The 15,154-nt window shown below is 39.7% G+C and overlaps 1 protein-coding gene across 1 annotated transcript in view; it reads left to right on the plus strand.

Annotated features, from left to right (window-relative positions):
* PPP2CA (protein phosphatase 2 catalytic subunit alpha) overlaps positions 1-14,026 on the plus strand; it is a gene marked incomplete in the record, with an annotated part of 96,789 nt that extends 82,763 nt beyond the window's left edge. Inside the window, 2 exon segments of the mRNA XM_073620789.1 lie at positions 1,782-1,900; positions 13,247-14,026. Of these exon segments, the coding sequence (XP_073476890.1) occupies positions 1,782-1,900; positions 13,247-13,319 (192 nt within the window).
* Positions 14,027-15,154: the final 1,128 nt, after the last annotated feature.

Raw genomic sequence — 15,154 nt, forward strand, 5'->3', positions numbered from 1 at the left:
CCTAATCAGTAAATAGAATCCAGTTGTGTGTAATTTTTTAATTTCTGTATAAATCTGTTCTCTGTTCCCTCGGGTTTCATGAATCATGAAGGCCAAGGAACACACCAGACAGGTCAGGGATAAGTTGTGGAAAAGTTTAAAGTTTTTAAAGCGGGGTTAGGTTAAAAAAACCTCAAGCACTGAACATCTCACAGAGCACTGTTAGAGATATCTATCGCTCTCTATCGCTCTCTATCGCTCTCTATCGCTCTCTATCGCTCTCTATCGCTCTCTATCGCTCTCTATCGCTCTCTATCGCTCTCTATCGCTCTCTATCGCTCTCTATCGCTCTCATACAAAATTGTTACATTTGTATTCAACTTAATCATTAATTTTATGAAGAAAAGAATACTACTATCCAGTGATGTTAAAAAGTAACCCACATAAAATTGGACAGTGGACACAGAAGATAAAAATAAAATAAGACTGCAGTCATTGCACCACCATACCAAATAAAACAGGCATATAAAATAATCTATAATATTAATAATTAATATAAAAATGCCAAAGACTGACATTTTTATGTTTTATTAATTTCCAACTTGCATCAGAACTGGTAATTCAGTTCTCTCTTCCTAAGGTGTCAGCGTCTGGATGTGCGATAAGTGTATGTAGCTGCGGGTTACATACATAGTCATATAGTGGACCGCACAGTGTTCCTGCCCCGGGTATGGGCGGAGACATCCTGGAACACAGACTAGTCTACAGCAGCGGTGTTCAGCCAATCACAGTAAGCAATGTAGACTAGTCTGTGTTTATGAAAGTCACCGCCCATACCCAGAATACAGTGTGGTATAGTACTGTAGTATGTAGACAGCCACAGATACAGAACATACAGTTTTGAATTTGCACATACAGCGGGCTGACAGCTTAGGGAGAGACATAGTTTGGCCCAACAGCAACAAACTATGGTACAGTAGTTCAAAAGCTGGAGTTCTCTCTCAAATTGAAGTGCAAAAAAACTGTAGAACTACAATGAACAACCAACAAATGGCACAACTAGACAATTGGAACATACTAGGTAGTCAGTCATACTATGTTGTATGTTCCAATTGTCCAATAGCACAGTCCAATACCAATTCATTTACTATGGTAAATGAATTGGTCTATGCTAAGGATTTTAAAATCTATTTCAGTAAAAGTGGCAGTTTTCGCTTTAAGAACAAAAGCTGTTCAGCTTTCTCACAGGAGAGACTGTTTCTCTTCTCATCAAGAATGAGATGCTAGACTGAATATATATATTCATATTCTCGTCTGAGCCTTTTCGCACGTCTGTGGTTCCCAGCACCCGCATTCCCCCCCCCCACCTCCCCAGGTTCGCTTTACATTAAAAAAGAGTAACTGTTTCCTTTAGTGCAAATTTCTTGGCTACCCCTTATACTTATCTAGAGCAGTGTTTCTCAACTCCAGTCCTCAAGGTGCCACGAAACGTCATGTTTTCATGATTTGTCAAATGAAACTGCTGTGGTAATTACTTGGGCAGTGAAACTGATCAAATCACCTGTGCAAAATTGGACGGCCTGAAAACATGACCTGTTGGGGTGCCTTGAGGACTGGCATTGAGAAACTCTGATCTAGAGGGTCCAATTGTATGTTTTTTTTTTTTTTTCCCCCCTCTGTGCCTAAGTAAGGAGCATAAGTTGACCTGACAATATAACCCCTTCAAGAATTGTAAACTAGTTATCAATAGCTCTGTTGCTTTTCATTGTCCACTGTTTAAAATGGTGCCTTTTGTGTAATAGGGGTACAACTGGTGCCATGACCGGAATGTAGTAACTATCTTTAGCGCTCCAAATTATTGTTACCGCTGTGGGAATCAAGCTGCAATAATGGAACTTGATGATACTCTTAAATACTCCTTGTAAGTATAAAATCTAATTTCATTGTGAATGTACTTGATTTTAGGGCAATATTGGTTCATAAACGGTGTAAGCAAATCCATATGCTTCCAAAAAGTTAACCCCAGCAAATGTCTTGCTTCTATCTACCCTAACAAATGATGTACTTAACTCTACAGCATTCTTGGTATATTTTTTAGTGAATGAGTCCGTCAAACTAAATACCTGTCTAATGGAAGCAATATTAGACTTGCTGGATGCATAGTAATTCTACGTTGGTGATGTCTCCTTGCAGCCAGAGTCAGAATGGCTGTTTCTATCGGAGAGGTCCCTGAGATGGGTATTCAGTTTAATGTCCGATTCCTGTAAAGTAGGCATTGGTCTAATGTATGTAGAATTTGGGGCAAGTCCAATCCAGCACCCCAGTATAAGAATAAGTGTATTAATAGAGTAGTCAAACTAAATAATTGTGTGTGGGAATGTGCTATATCAAGAACAATGCCATTGATGTGGCCTCATCCCTAAACTGAATTTTGTGCGTGGAGATATAGCGATTGTCTACACACCCCTGTTAAAATGTCAGGTTTCTGTGATGTAAAAAAAAGCCAAAGAAAATCTTTCCAGAACTTTTCCCACCTTTTAATGTGACCTATAAAAACTGTACAACTCAATTGAAAAAACAACTTAAATCTTTTAAAGGGGGGGGGGGGAGTAAAAAAATGTGGTGTGTACACCCTCTTTTATTAATATGTGTGTGTCACCGGCGCAAAACCACTAATTCCTCAAATATCCTCAAACGGTTTATTTCAGAGTTGCTGCATTCAAAAAAGGCCCTTCCTCAGAATGGGCTAAAAGTACTGATTGATCTGTGTGAATGCGCTACTCCCATATCTACACCACTTGCAATGTTCCCTTCCTTTTATTGTGTGAAAAAAACTGAACAATCTCCCATAAAATATATCATGTGCCTGTGTATAATCCACCAGACTGACCCAGAACCATAAATCAAAACATAAGTCAGCTATCAAATGTCTAGAGGTCTTGGATTCTTTAGAGGTGATGGGTAGTGTGGTTGCCTATTTAGCTGATGCAGTGGTTGAGACCGTGCGTACCACTGCCAAATCCGGTACTCTGTTAAACTCAGCAAGGAGGGCCTTGTGGGTCAAAACTTGGGATGGGGATAATTCGTCTAAAACCCGTTTTTATGTGGTCTCCCATTTGCGGGTTCCCTCCTGTTCGGTACTAGTTTAGATCAAGCTCTGGCTAGGTCTACCGAAAAAGGGAAAGTTTCCTACTAAGCCCAAGAAGGACAAAAGGAATTTTTTTTTTTTTTTGGAGGCACCCCAGGTGAAGAACAGTTTCTCAGATAAGAAGGGCACCATTAACAGACGTTAGGGGGGGGTTGGAAGAGACAAACAGAAGGGAAGTATTCTCTTTTCCAGCCAAAAGTCGGGCGACAAAGTCCCTAAGTGACATAAGAGTAGGGGGAAGTCTTTCCCACTTTCTCTCTGTGGGAAAGGTTTACGCAGAGCCCCCATATTCTCCAGATTATAAGAGGGATACAGGCTGGAGTTTCTCGCTTCTCCAGGGGGAGCGGGAGTTGAATCCGGAAGTGTTCTCCCTGGTGTGCAGGCATTTCAGCGATCCAGAGATCGATCTCTTCGCTCACAGGAAGAACAGAAGGGTAAAGAGATTCTTCTCTCTCCCACGAAGGGGGCTCAGAGGGGATAGATGTACTAGCCCAAGTTTGGAACTTCCAATTGGCCTATGCCTTTCCCCCCCTTGACTCTAATCCCGAGAGTACTACAGAAGTTGAATCTCTCAGAGGTGGCCCAAGAGAGCTTGGTTTCCAACCCTGTGGAGTTGGTCTGTAGCCCCACCGCCCTGTTCGGCAGGACCTTCTTCAGGGTCCAATCTGCCACCCAGATCCCAGCTTCTTCAGGCTGCTGGCCTGGCTCTTGAAAGGCAGAACCTGCCGGAGAAGGGCCTTTCTGACAGAGTAATTGATACTCTTCTAAGTAGGAAGCCAGTTACAAGGCGTATTTACGCTAAAACCTGGGGGGTGTTCTCTGACACTGCTGGTGTCAGTCGAGAGGGACTTCCCAACAAGAGATCCCTGCCATCCTGGATTTTCTCCAGGATGGCGCGGATCAGAGACTGGCAACTAAGGCGCTTAGAGTACAGGTTGCAGCCTTGTCCTGTTTGTCTGTTTTTTTTGTTGTTTTTTTGGACAAGAGATTATCTCTAGACCCCCTGATCAAGAGGTTCTTGTCGGTCAGACAGGTTGTCCCCAGTTCAGATGTCTAGATTTCCGTCATGGGACCTTACTTTGGTTTTAGAGGGGCTAACCAAGGCTCCATTTGAACATTTATATCAGATTCCCCTCAAATTCCTCACTTTTAAGTTGGCCTTCCTACTGGCGATTACAACAGCCAGGAGGATAAGTGACATTCGGGCCTCTTCAATAAAAGAACCATTTTTTAGTTTACTTGATGACAGGGTTGTACTTAGGCAGGACCCCCTGTACCTCCCGAAGGTAGCCTTAAAGTTCCATAGAACTCAAGAGATTGTGCTTCCTTCCTTTTGCAACAATCCCCAAAATGAGTGAAGTTTCTTTTCATTGTCTAGATGCTGTCTGTTTATTTAGAAAAAAGTTAGTTTAGAAGGTCCAGCCATTTATTTATTTATTTTTTGGCCAGAAGGGGCCACCAAGCCTTCTGCATGTATATGTATGTATAGATATAGATCTCGAATGGAAAGTATTCTGACCCCCTTAATTTTTTCACTGTTATACTGCAGCCATTTGCTAAAATCATAAAATCATTTTAAGTTATTTTTTTTTCCTCATTAATGTACACACAGCACCCCATATTGACAGAAAAACACAGAATTGTTGACATTTTTGCAGATTTATTAAAAAAGAAAAACTGAAATATCACATGGTCCTAAGTATTCAGACCCTTTGCTCAGTATTTAGTAGAAGCACTCTTTTGACCTAATACAGCCATGAGTCATTTTGGGAAAGATGCAACAAGTTTTTCACACCTGGATTTGGGGATACTGTCATTCCTCCTTGCAGATCCTCTCCAGTTTTGTCAGGTTGGATAGTAAACCTTGGTGGACAGCCATTTTTAGGTTTCTCCAGAGATGCTGAATTGGGTCAGGGCTCTGGCTGGGCCATTTGAGAACAGTCATGGAGTTGTTGTGAAGCCACTCCTTCGTTATTTTAGCTGTGTGCTTATGGTCATTGTCTTGTTGGAAGGTAAACCTTCGGCCCAGTCTGAGGTCCTGAGCACTCTGGAGAAGGTTTTTGTCCAGGATATCCCTGTACTTGGCCGCATTCATCTTTCCCTCGATTGCAACCAGTCATCCTGCCCCTGCAGCTGAAAAAACACCCCCACAGCATGATGCTGCCACCACCATGCTTCACTGTTGGGACTGTATTGGACAGGTGATGAGCAGTGCCTGTTTTTCTCCACGCATACCGCTTAGAATTAAGGCCAAAAATTTCTGTCTTGGTCTCATCAGACCAAAGAATCTTATTTCTCACCATCTTGGAGTCCTTCAGGTGTTTGGTTTTGGTCACTCTGCCATAAAGCCCTGACTGGTGGAGGGCTGCAGTGATGGTTAACTTTCTACAACTTTCTCCCATCTCCCGACTGCATCTCTGGAGCTCAGCCACAGTGATCTTTGGGTTGTTCTTTACCTCTCACCAAGGCTCTTCTCCCCCAGTTTGGCCGGACGACCAGCTCTAGGAAGGGTTCTGGTCATCCCAAATGTCTTCTGTGTAAGGATTATGGAGGGCACTGTGCTCTTAGGAACCTTAAGTGCAGCAGAAATTTTTTTTGTAACCTTGGCCTGATCTGTGCCTTGCTACAATTCTGTCTCTGAGCTCTTTAGGCAGTTCCTTTTGACCTCATGATTCTCATTTACTCTGACATGCACTGTGAGCTGTAAGGTCTTATATAGACAGGTGTGTGGCTTTCCTAATCAAGTCCAATTAGTATAATTAAACACAGCTGGACTCGAAGGTGTAGAACCATCTCAAGGATGATCAGAAGAAATGGACAGCACCTGAGTTAAATGAGTGTCACAGCAAAGGGTCTGAATACTTAGGACCATGTGATATTTCAGTTTCTTTTTTAACCACTTCACCCCCGGAAGGATTTACCCCCTTCCTGACCAGAGCACTTTTTACAATTTGGCACTGCGTTGCTTTAACGGCTAATTGCGCAGTCATGCAATGCTGTACCCAAACGAAATTTGCGTCCTTTTCTTCCCATAAATAGAGCTTTCTTTTGATGTTATGTGATCACCTCTGCGGTTTTTATTTTTTGCGCTATAAACGGAAAAAGACCAAACATTTTGAAAAAGACCTTTTCTACTTTTTGTTATAAAAAAAAAATCCAATAAACTCAATTTTAGTCATACATTTAGGCCCAAATGTATTCGGCCACGTGTCTTTGGTAAGAAAAATGTCATTAAGCGTATATTTATTGGTTTGCGCAAAAGTTATAGCGTCTACAAACTAGGTTACATTTTCTGGAATTTACACAGCTTTTAGTTTGACTGCCTATGTCATTTCTTGAGGTGCTAAAATGGCAGGGCAGTACAAACCCCCCCAAATGACCCCATTTTGGAAAGTAGACACCCCAAGGAAATTGCTAAGAGGCATGTTGAGCCCATTGAATATTTAATTTTTTTTTTTTTTTTTTTTTTTTTTTTTTTTTTTGTCCCAAGTGATTGAATGACAAAAAAAAAAAATTACAGAAAGTTGTCACTAAATTATATATTGCTCACACAGGCCATGGGCATATGTGGAATTGCACCCCAAAATACATTCAGCTGCTTCTGAGTACGGGGATAACACATGTGTGGGACTTTTTGGTAGCCTAGCCGCATACGGGGCCCCGAAAACCAATCGCCACCTTCAGGATTTCTAAGGGCGTAAATTTTTGATTTCACTCCTCACTACCTATCAGTTTTGAAGGCCATAAAATGCCCAGAAGGCACAACCCCCCTCCAAATGACCCAATTTTGGAAAGTAGACACCCCAAGCTATTTGCTGAGAGGCATGGTGAGTATTTTGCAGCTCTCATTTGTTTTTGAAAATGTAGAAAGACGAGAGGAGAACTTTTTTTTTTTTTTTTTTTTTTTTTTTTTTTTTTTTTTTCAATACTTTGTAACAAAAAGTGAGGTCTGCAAAATACTCACTATACCTCTCAGCAAATAGCTTGGGGTGTCTACTTTCCAAAATAGGGTCATTTGGGGGGGGGGGGGTTTGTGCCACCTGGGTATTCCATGGCCTCCGAAACTGTGATAGGCAGTGAAGAGTGAAATAAAAAATTTACGCTCTTAGAAAGCCTGAAGGCGGTGCTTGGTTTTCGGGGTCCCGTGCGTGGCTAGGCTCCCAAAAAGTCTCACATATGTGGTATCCCCGTACTCAAGAGAAGCAACAGAATTTATTTTGGGGTGTAATTTCACATATTCCCATGGCATGTTTGAGCAATATATCATTTAGTGACAACTAAAAAAAAACAAAAAAAAAAGTCTCTTTCCCGCAACTTGTGTCACAATATAAAATATTCCATGGACTCGACATGCCTCTCAGCAAATAGCTTGGGGTGTCTACTTTCCAAAATGGGGTCATTGGGGGGGGGGGGGGGGGTTTGAACTGTCCTGGCATTTTATGCACAACATTTAGAAGCTTATGTCACACACCACCCACTCTTCTAACCACTTGAAGACAAAGCCCTTTCTGACACTTTTTGTTTACATGAGAATTTTTTTTTTATTTTTTGCAAGAAAATTACTTTGAACCCCCAAACGTTATATATTTTTTTTTAAAGCAAATGCCCTACAGATTAAAATGGTGGGTTTCATTTTTTTTTTCACACAGTAGTTGTGCAGCGATTTTTTTCAAACGCATTTTTTGGGGGGAAAAAAACACACTTCTTTAAAAAAATTTTAATGCACTAAGACACACTATATTGCCCAAATGTTTGATGAAATAAAAAAGATTATCTTAGGCTGAGTACATGGATACGAAACCTGACATGCTTTAAAATTGCGCACAAACGTGCAGTGGCAACAAAATACATTTTTAAAAGCCTTTACAGGTTAGCACTTTAGATTTACAGAGGAGGTCTACTGCTAAAATTACTGCCCTCGATCTGACCTTCGCGGTGATACCTCACATGCATGGTGCAATTGCTGTTTACATTTAAAACCAGACCGATGCTTGCGTTTGCCTTAGCGCGCGAGCAGGGGGGGGACAGGGGGTGCTTTATTATTTTTTTGCTTTTTTATCTTATTTTTAAACTTTTTTTTTTTTTTGTTTTTTTTTTTCTAATTTTTATTATCTCAGGGAATGTAAATATCCCCTATGATAGCAATAGATAGTGACAGGTACTTTTTTTTTTTTTTTTTTTTTTGAAAAAATTGGGGTCTATTAGACCCTAGATCTCTCCTCTGCCCTCAAAGCATCTGACCACACCAAGATCGGTGTGATAAAATGCTTTCCCAGTGGCGCTGTTTACATCCGGCGACATCTAAGTTATGAAATGCTTGTAGCGTCCGGTTTCTTAGGCCATAGATGTTTGGAGCCACTCTGGTCTCTGATCAGCTCTATGGTCAGCTGACTGAATCACCGGCTGCATTCTCGGGTTCCTTGTTGAGACAGGAGAGCCAGAGAAAAACACGGAGGGGGGGGGGGGGGGGAGGTTGCAGGCATTCCCTCCCACTGCAATATATATATATATATATATATATATATATATATATATATATATATATATATATATATATATATATATATATATATATATATATATATATATATATATATATATATATAAATATAAATTTATAATTTTTTTTTTTTTTTTTTTTTTGTAACTGACTTTTATAACTAACCGGTTCCTGGTTCGGGTCTCTCAAAATGCGAAGGCATCTTGGGAGACCCTGTGAAAGTGTTCCTAGTCTGCGAGTGGGGGGGGGGGGCACGAATGGATGGTCTCCCCCTCGCCTCTTATCGCTTCCAGACACAAGCCGACCGCCTCGGGCACCGGGGGGGGTACGTGATTCTGCCTGCCCGTGCCATTCTGCCGACGTACATCGGCGTGAGGCGGTCGGCAAGTGGTTAATAAATCCTGCAAAAATGTCAACAATTCTGTGTGTTTCTGTCAATATGGGGTGCTGTGTGTACATTAATGAGGAAAAAAATATTATATGTGTGTGTGCGCACAGAGACCCTAGAGAATAAAAGGCAGTCATTGCAATATTTTGTCACTGTATTTGGACAGTGGTCTTAATGTAAAAGAGATTACACAAAGAATTGGGATCTTTATTCTAAGCAAAAAAAAAAAAATCATTTTATTCAGAATCATGCAGCTCTACATGTTGGTATCCAGTACTATTTTTTTGCATCTAGCTTGTCCACTGTTCCTTTCTAATGACCTGAAAGTGAACAGCTCTACACCAAGTTCACTATATGGACCACTTATGTAATTATACGTGTTGATCCCCCGTAATCTCTTGAGAATAAATGCAGTTCAGCTAATCCCTTGTAACCAAGCTCTTCCAAGCCCACTTATCAGTTTGGTAGTCCTTCTTCTTCTCTGCACTTTCTCCAGTTCTCCGATATCCTTTTTGTGAACTAATGCCCAAAACTGAACTGCGTAATCCAAATGAGGTTTAACTATTTTGTGCAGGCACAAAATATCTCTGGAGTCTATCCCTCTAATACAAAGTATTTTGCTAGCTTTAGAGTTCCTATGTGGCTTTCCATTGCATGCTTAAGCCTATGATCTACCAGAATACCGGGATTCTTGGCAACCACTGACTATGGGGGGGGGGGGGGGGAGAATAAAAAAAAAAAAAAAAAACTCCCCTTAAAAATGGACAGGTGTGTGTGTATATGTATATCAATTGTTTTATTTTTTTCAAAGTTTGACTTATTTCTTATTTTAGTTGGGCCTTGCTAGTTTAAAAAAAAAAAACACCCCGGTCATCTTTATTTCATGTTCAGATCTCCACTTCCCAGACATTGCCTATCCCTGGTGTAGTTATTCACTTTCAGGCCAGAGGATGAGGGGGGTGCGCTTTATGTCTGAAGAAATAACCTTCACATAAGAAAAAGCTGCTTCCCAGTAGAAGCTGTGTGAAAATGTGGAATAGACTCTAACTAGTTCTGGTCAGCTTAGTTTAAAAAAAAAAAAAAAAAAAAAAAAAAAGCTGAATGCTTTCTCCTCTATATGCAAATTGGATACAAACTTTGAGAAGATACTGGAGAGTTTAATATACGACCACATAGTTTTCTTGCTGGAAAAAAATATTTTAAGCAACAGACAGCATGGATCCATGAAAGACTAGAAGTTGTCAAACAAACCTGGTTTCTTTTTATGAGGAGGTAAGTAAAACCTTAGAGTCTTGGACAAAGGAGTGGCTGTGGATGTAGTCTACTTTGGATTTTGCAAAAGCATTGGATAGTTCCCCACACATGGCTAACGTGCAAGGTTAAGTTGACAGGCTTAGATCGTTTTGTAAATGGACAGAAAACTGACTAAAAGACTATTCAGAGTAGTGGTTAATGATTCTTACTCTGAATGATCTAAGGTTCAGTGTTGGGACCCTTACTTTTTTAATATATGTATAAATGAAATGGGGTCTGGGATTAAAAGTACCACTTCAGGCTTTGCAGATGACACCAAGCTATGCAGTGGAATAACATCCTTACAGGATGTCTCCAATTTACAAACCAACCTCAGTGCGTTGTTTTAACCACTTAAGGTCCGAGCCTCTTTTTTAGATGTGTTTAGAAGTTAAACATTTTTTTTGCTAGAAAATTACTTAGAAAAAAATATGTATAATGTAAACACACTATGTAATGTATAATAAACACACTATAGAATAAAATGGCGGTCTTTGCAAAACTTTCTGTCACACCGTATTTGCGCAGCGGTCTTACAAGCGCACTTTTTTGGGAAAAAATACACTTTTTGGAATTCAAAAATAAGACAACAGTAAAGTTAGCCCCATTTTTTTATATTGTGAAAGATAATATTACGCCGAGTAAATTGATACCCAACATGTCACACTTCAAAATTGCTCCCACTCGTGGAATGGTGACAAACTTTTACCCTTAACCTCCATAGGTGACGTTTAAAAAAAAAAAAAAAAATCTACAGGTTGCACATTTTGAGTTGGAGGAGGTCTAGAATTATTGCTCTTGTTCTACCAATCGCGGTGATACCTTACATGTGTGGTTTGAACACCGTTTTCATATGCGGGTGCTACTCGTGTGTGTGTGTGTGTGTGTGTGTGTGTATATATTATAATATATATATATATATATATATATATTTTACACTTTTTTTGAAAAAAAATTGTCACTTTTATGCCTAATTACAAGGAATGTAAACATCCCCTTGTAATAGAAAAAAAGTGTGACAGGACCTCCTTAAATATGAGATCTGGGGTCAAAAAGACCTCAGATCTCATATTTACACTAAAATGCAAATTAAAAAATGAAATTTGTCATTTAAAAAAGTCCCTTTTTAAGAGCTATGGGCGGAAGTGCCGTTTTGACGTCGCTTCCGCTCTGCAATGTTATGGGGGGGGGGGCGACATCTTCCCCTCGCTCTTCTCCATACTCAGCAAGGGTGAAGATCCGATTGCCACTGACTGCTCTAGTAAGCGGCGGAGGGCACCAGAGCGCGGCAGAAGGGGGGGCTGCCTCTACCACCGCCAATAAAAGTGATCTCGCAGCGAATCCGCTGCAGAGACCACTCTTATCGGAAAGTGGACCGCCGGTCGAAGAGTATACTGGGGTTATGGCAGTTAGCTGCTGCCATAAGGATATTCCTCTTCAAAGTTAGGATGTAAATCGCCGTGTGGCCCCGAAAGCCCTGAAAGGCTTTACCCCCTTAATGACCAGGCTATTTTTTGCAATACAGCACTGTGTAGCTTTAACTGACAATTCCACGGTCCTGCGATGTTGTACCCAAACAAAATCTATTTCTTTAGGTGGTATTTGCTCAACTCTGCGTGTGTGTTTTTTTTTTTTTTTTTTTTTTTTATTTTATTTTTTGTTAAATTCTGCAAACAGGTAATTTTTTTTTTCTCCATTGATGTGCACTGATAGGCTGCACTGATAGGCTGCACTGATAGGCTGCACTGATAGGCTGCACTGATAGGCTGCACTGATAGGCTGCATCTTCCTCTTCGGGACCGCTGTCCCTTGCACAGAAGCCAGGGATCGTGAGGAGAAAAAAAAAGATTGCCAATCTTCTATTTGCATCACGTGATCAGCTGTCATTGGCTGACAGCTGATCACGTGATAAGGGGCCGGGATAGGCCCCTTACTCTGATCTGTGATCACCCAAGTCTCGTAGATAGATTTTTTTTTTTTTTTTTTTTTTTTTATTTTGTATGTGTCATCAAGTGGTTAATTGGGCAACTATGCGGTAGATTAGGTTTATTGTTGATAAATGTAAAGTTATACACTTGGGGGCTAAGAATATGCATGCATCTTACATACTAGGGAGTACAACTGAGGGAATCTCAATGGTGAAGGATTTGGGTGTTTTTGGTAGATCATAAGAATGGCAATGCGATGCCAAGCTGTGGTTTCCAAAGCGGGCAAAGTCCTTTCTTGTATTAAGAGAGGTATGGACTCCAGAGAGATTTTGCCCCTGTACAAATCATTTGTAAGACCTCATCTGGAATTTGCAGTCCAGTTTTGGGCACCAGTTCTCTGCATTTCTCCAATATCTTTGAGAAGGGTGACCAAACTGATAAGGGGCATGGAGGAGCTCAGCTATGAGGATAGTTTGAAGAACCTGAATCTCTCCTTCTCAAGAGAGAATTCAATGAGTATGTGATCAACGTGTATAATAAATACATAGGTGCTCCATATAGTGAACTTGGTGTTGACTTAACTTTAAGATCATCAGAGGACAAGGGGGCACTCTGCATCTAGAGGAAAAGATTTAATCTACAAATACGGTAAGGTTTCTTCACAATAAGATGTGCAAATGTGGAATAGACTATCTCAAGAGCCGATTCTTTAAAAAGGCCTGGATTCTTTCCTAAATGTACATAATATAATTGGATACTAAAATTTATAGGTAAGCTTGATCCAGGGAATATCCGATTGCCTCTTGGGGGATCAGGAAGGTATATTAGCCCCTGGACTGGATAATGCTTTGCTAGGATTTTTTTTTTGCCTTCCTCTGGATCAGCTGTGGGTACAGGATTGTGTATATGGGATTGTATGATATATTTTTTTTTTTTTTTTTGTTGTTTTTTGTTTTTATACCCCTATTTCTATTGTAACTAATGTGTATTTTTTTTTTTTTTGTTTTTAGCTTGCAGTTTGATCCAGCGCCACGCAGAGGAGAACCACATGTTACCCGTCGCACCCCAGATTATTTTCTCTAGAGAGGATTTCACACTTGTACAGTATTGCCACAAGCAGGATATTGACCACCTGGAGCCGAGAAGAGAATCTGAAATTTTCAGTCAGGAGAGAGCATTTGTCAAACGTGCTGTTCTCAGATGGACCAAAAGATGTGCCATATACTAAAGCAAAGCCTCTTGTCTGAGCAGCCCCTGACCATATTAGAAAAAACTGTTCATTGCATGCTGAAATGACCTTGTCAAAATGAGAAATTCCCAGTTTCCTGGCATAGTACTACTTGTAATTTTGCTTTCTCAGAGACTGCAAAAAATACAACTTAAGATGTATACATTAACACCTTGTGCATACAATTTAACTTTCCATTTAGTAATTAGCTTTACTCGGCTTGATTGTAGATAAGGGTAGAAACTGTCTGGGAAACCCTTTATCGTGATCAGAGGCCTGCAGCGCCTCTACAGTTGGTGTAAAGGGATTTTAATGACCTTTGGGAGAATAAGTACTAAGGTCTACATTGCCCCTTTTGTGACTACAGAAATGTTTATTTTCAGGGAATACAATCCTAATTTAATTTCTCACCCATGCCCAGTTTGTTTATCTTGCAGTTTACGTTCTTTCCACCTCTCAATCCTTATTCATTGTTTAATGTTAGTTTTGACCAGAACATTTTCTGTAAATGTTGCAGTCCAAATGCAGCAGTGGATTTTTTCATAATAAACTTGTGAACGAAGTACTTGGAAATGTGAAACTTTTTTTTAGTTTTGTTGTACTTCTACATTATAATTTGCAATGACATGGTTTGTGGAATTGTAAAAAAAAAAGCTCCAGAATACCAATAAACCTTTTTAAGATCTTTTTAGATGTTTTAGAAGTGTGAATCAAAAAAGCTAGATGCTTAAAGTGTCCATGTGCAATTTTTTATAGTGTAGACCTAATGCTCTTGTATGGTTTCTATGACTGCAGTAAATTTCTCTAGTTTTGTGTTAATGAATGTAATCTTGACAACCCTTCTTCTTTTTTTTTTTTTTTCCTTCCTGGAGCAATCAATCGAATTCTTGAAGAGGGAGCAAATTCTGATCACTGCATAATATTGCTATGCACTGAGCAGCAAAGAATCAGCTGTCATTTAGCAGTCAACTGATTAAAGTATACAGTCAGATACGATTTTTGTTCCGTAATTTGGGTAAAAGTGTTTAAACTGTTGGGTTTTTACTGCTAGGGGGGGAAGGCTTTTTTTCTTGGGTAGCATTGACAAAATGTGGTGAGACATGGAAAGTTTCATGTTTGTCACTGGGAACTTTTTTTTTTTTTTTTCTTCTCTGTTTTAGAGTCTTGAGAGGGAATCTCTGCTTTTTTGGGGGGGGATATTGACCTCATTCCTGTTGTGACTTCATGTTAGGAATGAAGAGAAATCTTCCCCCTCCAAAAAGGCAAAAACCTGACCATGGGCAGAGCGCACAAGTGACCTTTCCCTTCATACCCCAGTGCAATTGGTCTGTAAAATTATAGTTTTTTTTTTTTTTTTTTTTTTTTTTTTAAATGCAAATTGACAGCAACCTATTAGGACCTTCCTTCATCCAATGGTTTTTTTTTTTTTTTTTTTTTTTTTTTTCTTTTACCAGGGTGTCGCTTTCTTCCTCTTTTTTTTTTTTTTTTTTTTTTTTTTTTTTTTTATGGACAAACTGGAATCATATTAGGTACAATATGATTGGTTGCTAAAATCTATGTCAATGTAACTAACCATAAATCTGACACCTGTCAAACAAACCTATTCATTCCCAGAATTCCTATGTGTTTATTAAAATTATTTATAACTGTTTTTGACTGTTTTTACCCATTTAAAATGCTTGTGTAGAGA

The sequence above is a fragment of the Aquarana catesbeiana genome, linkage group LG03, assembly GCF_042186555.1.
Source record: "Aquarana catesbeiana isolate 2022-GZ linkage group LG03, ASM4218655v1, whole genome shotgun sequence".
Classification (NCBI taxonomy): domain Eukaryota; kingdom Metazoa; phylum Chordata; class Amphibia; order Anura; family Ranidae; genus Aquarana; species Aquarana catesbeiana.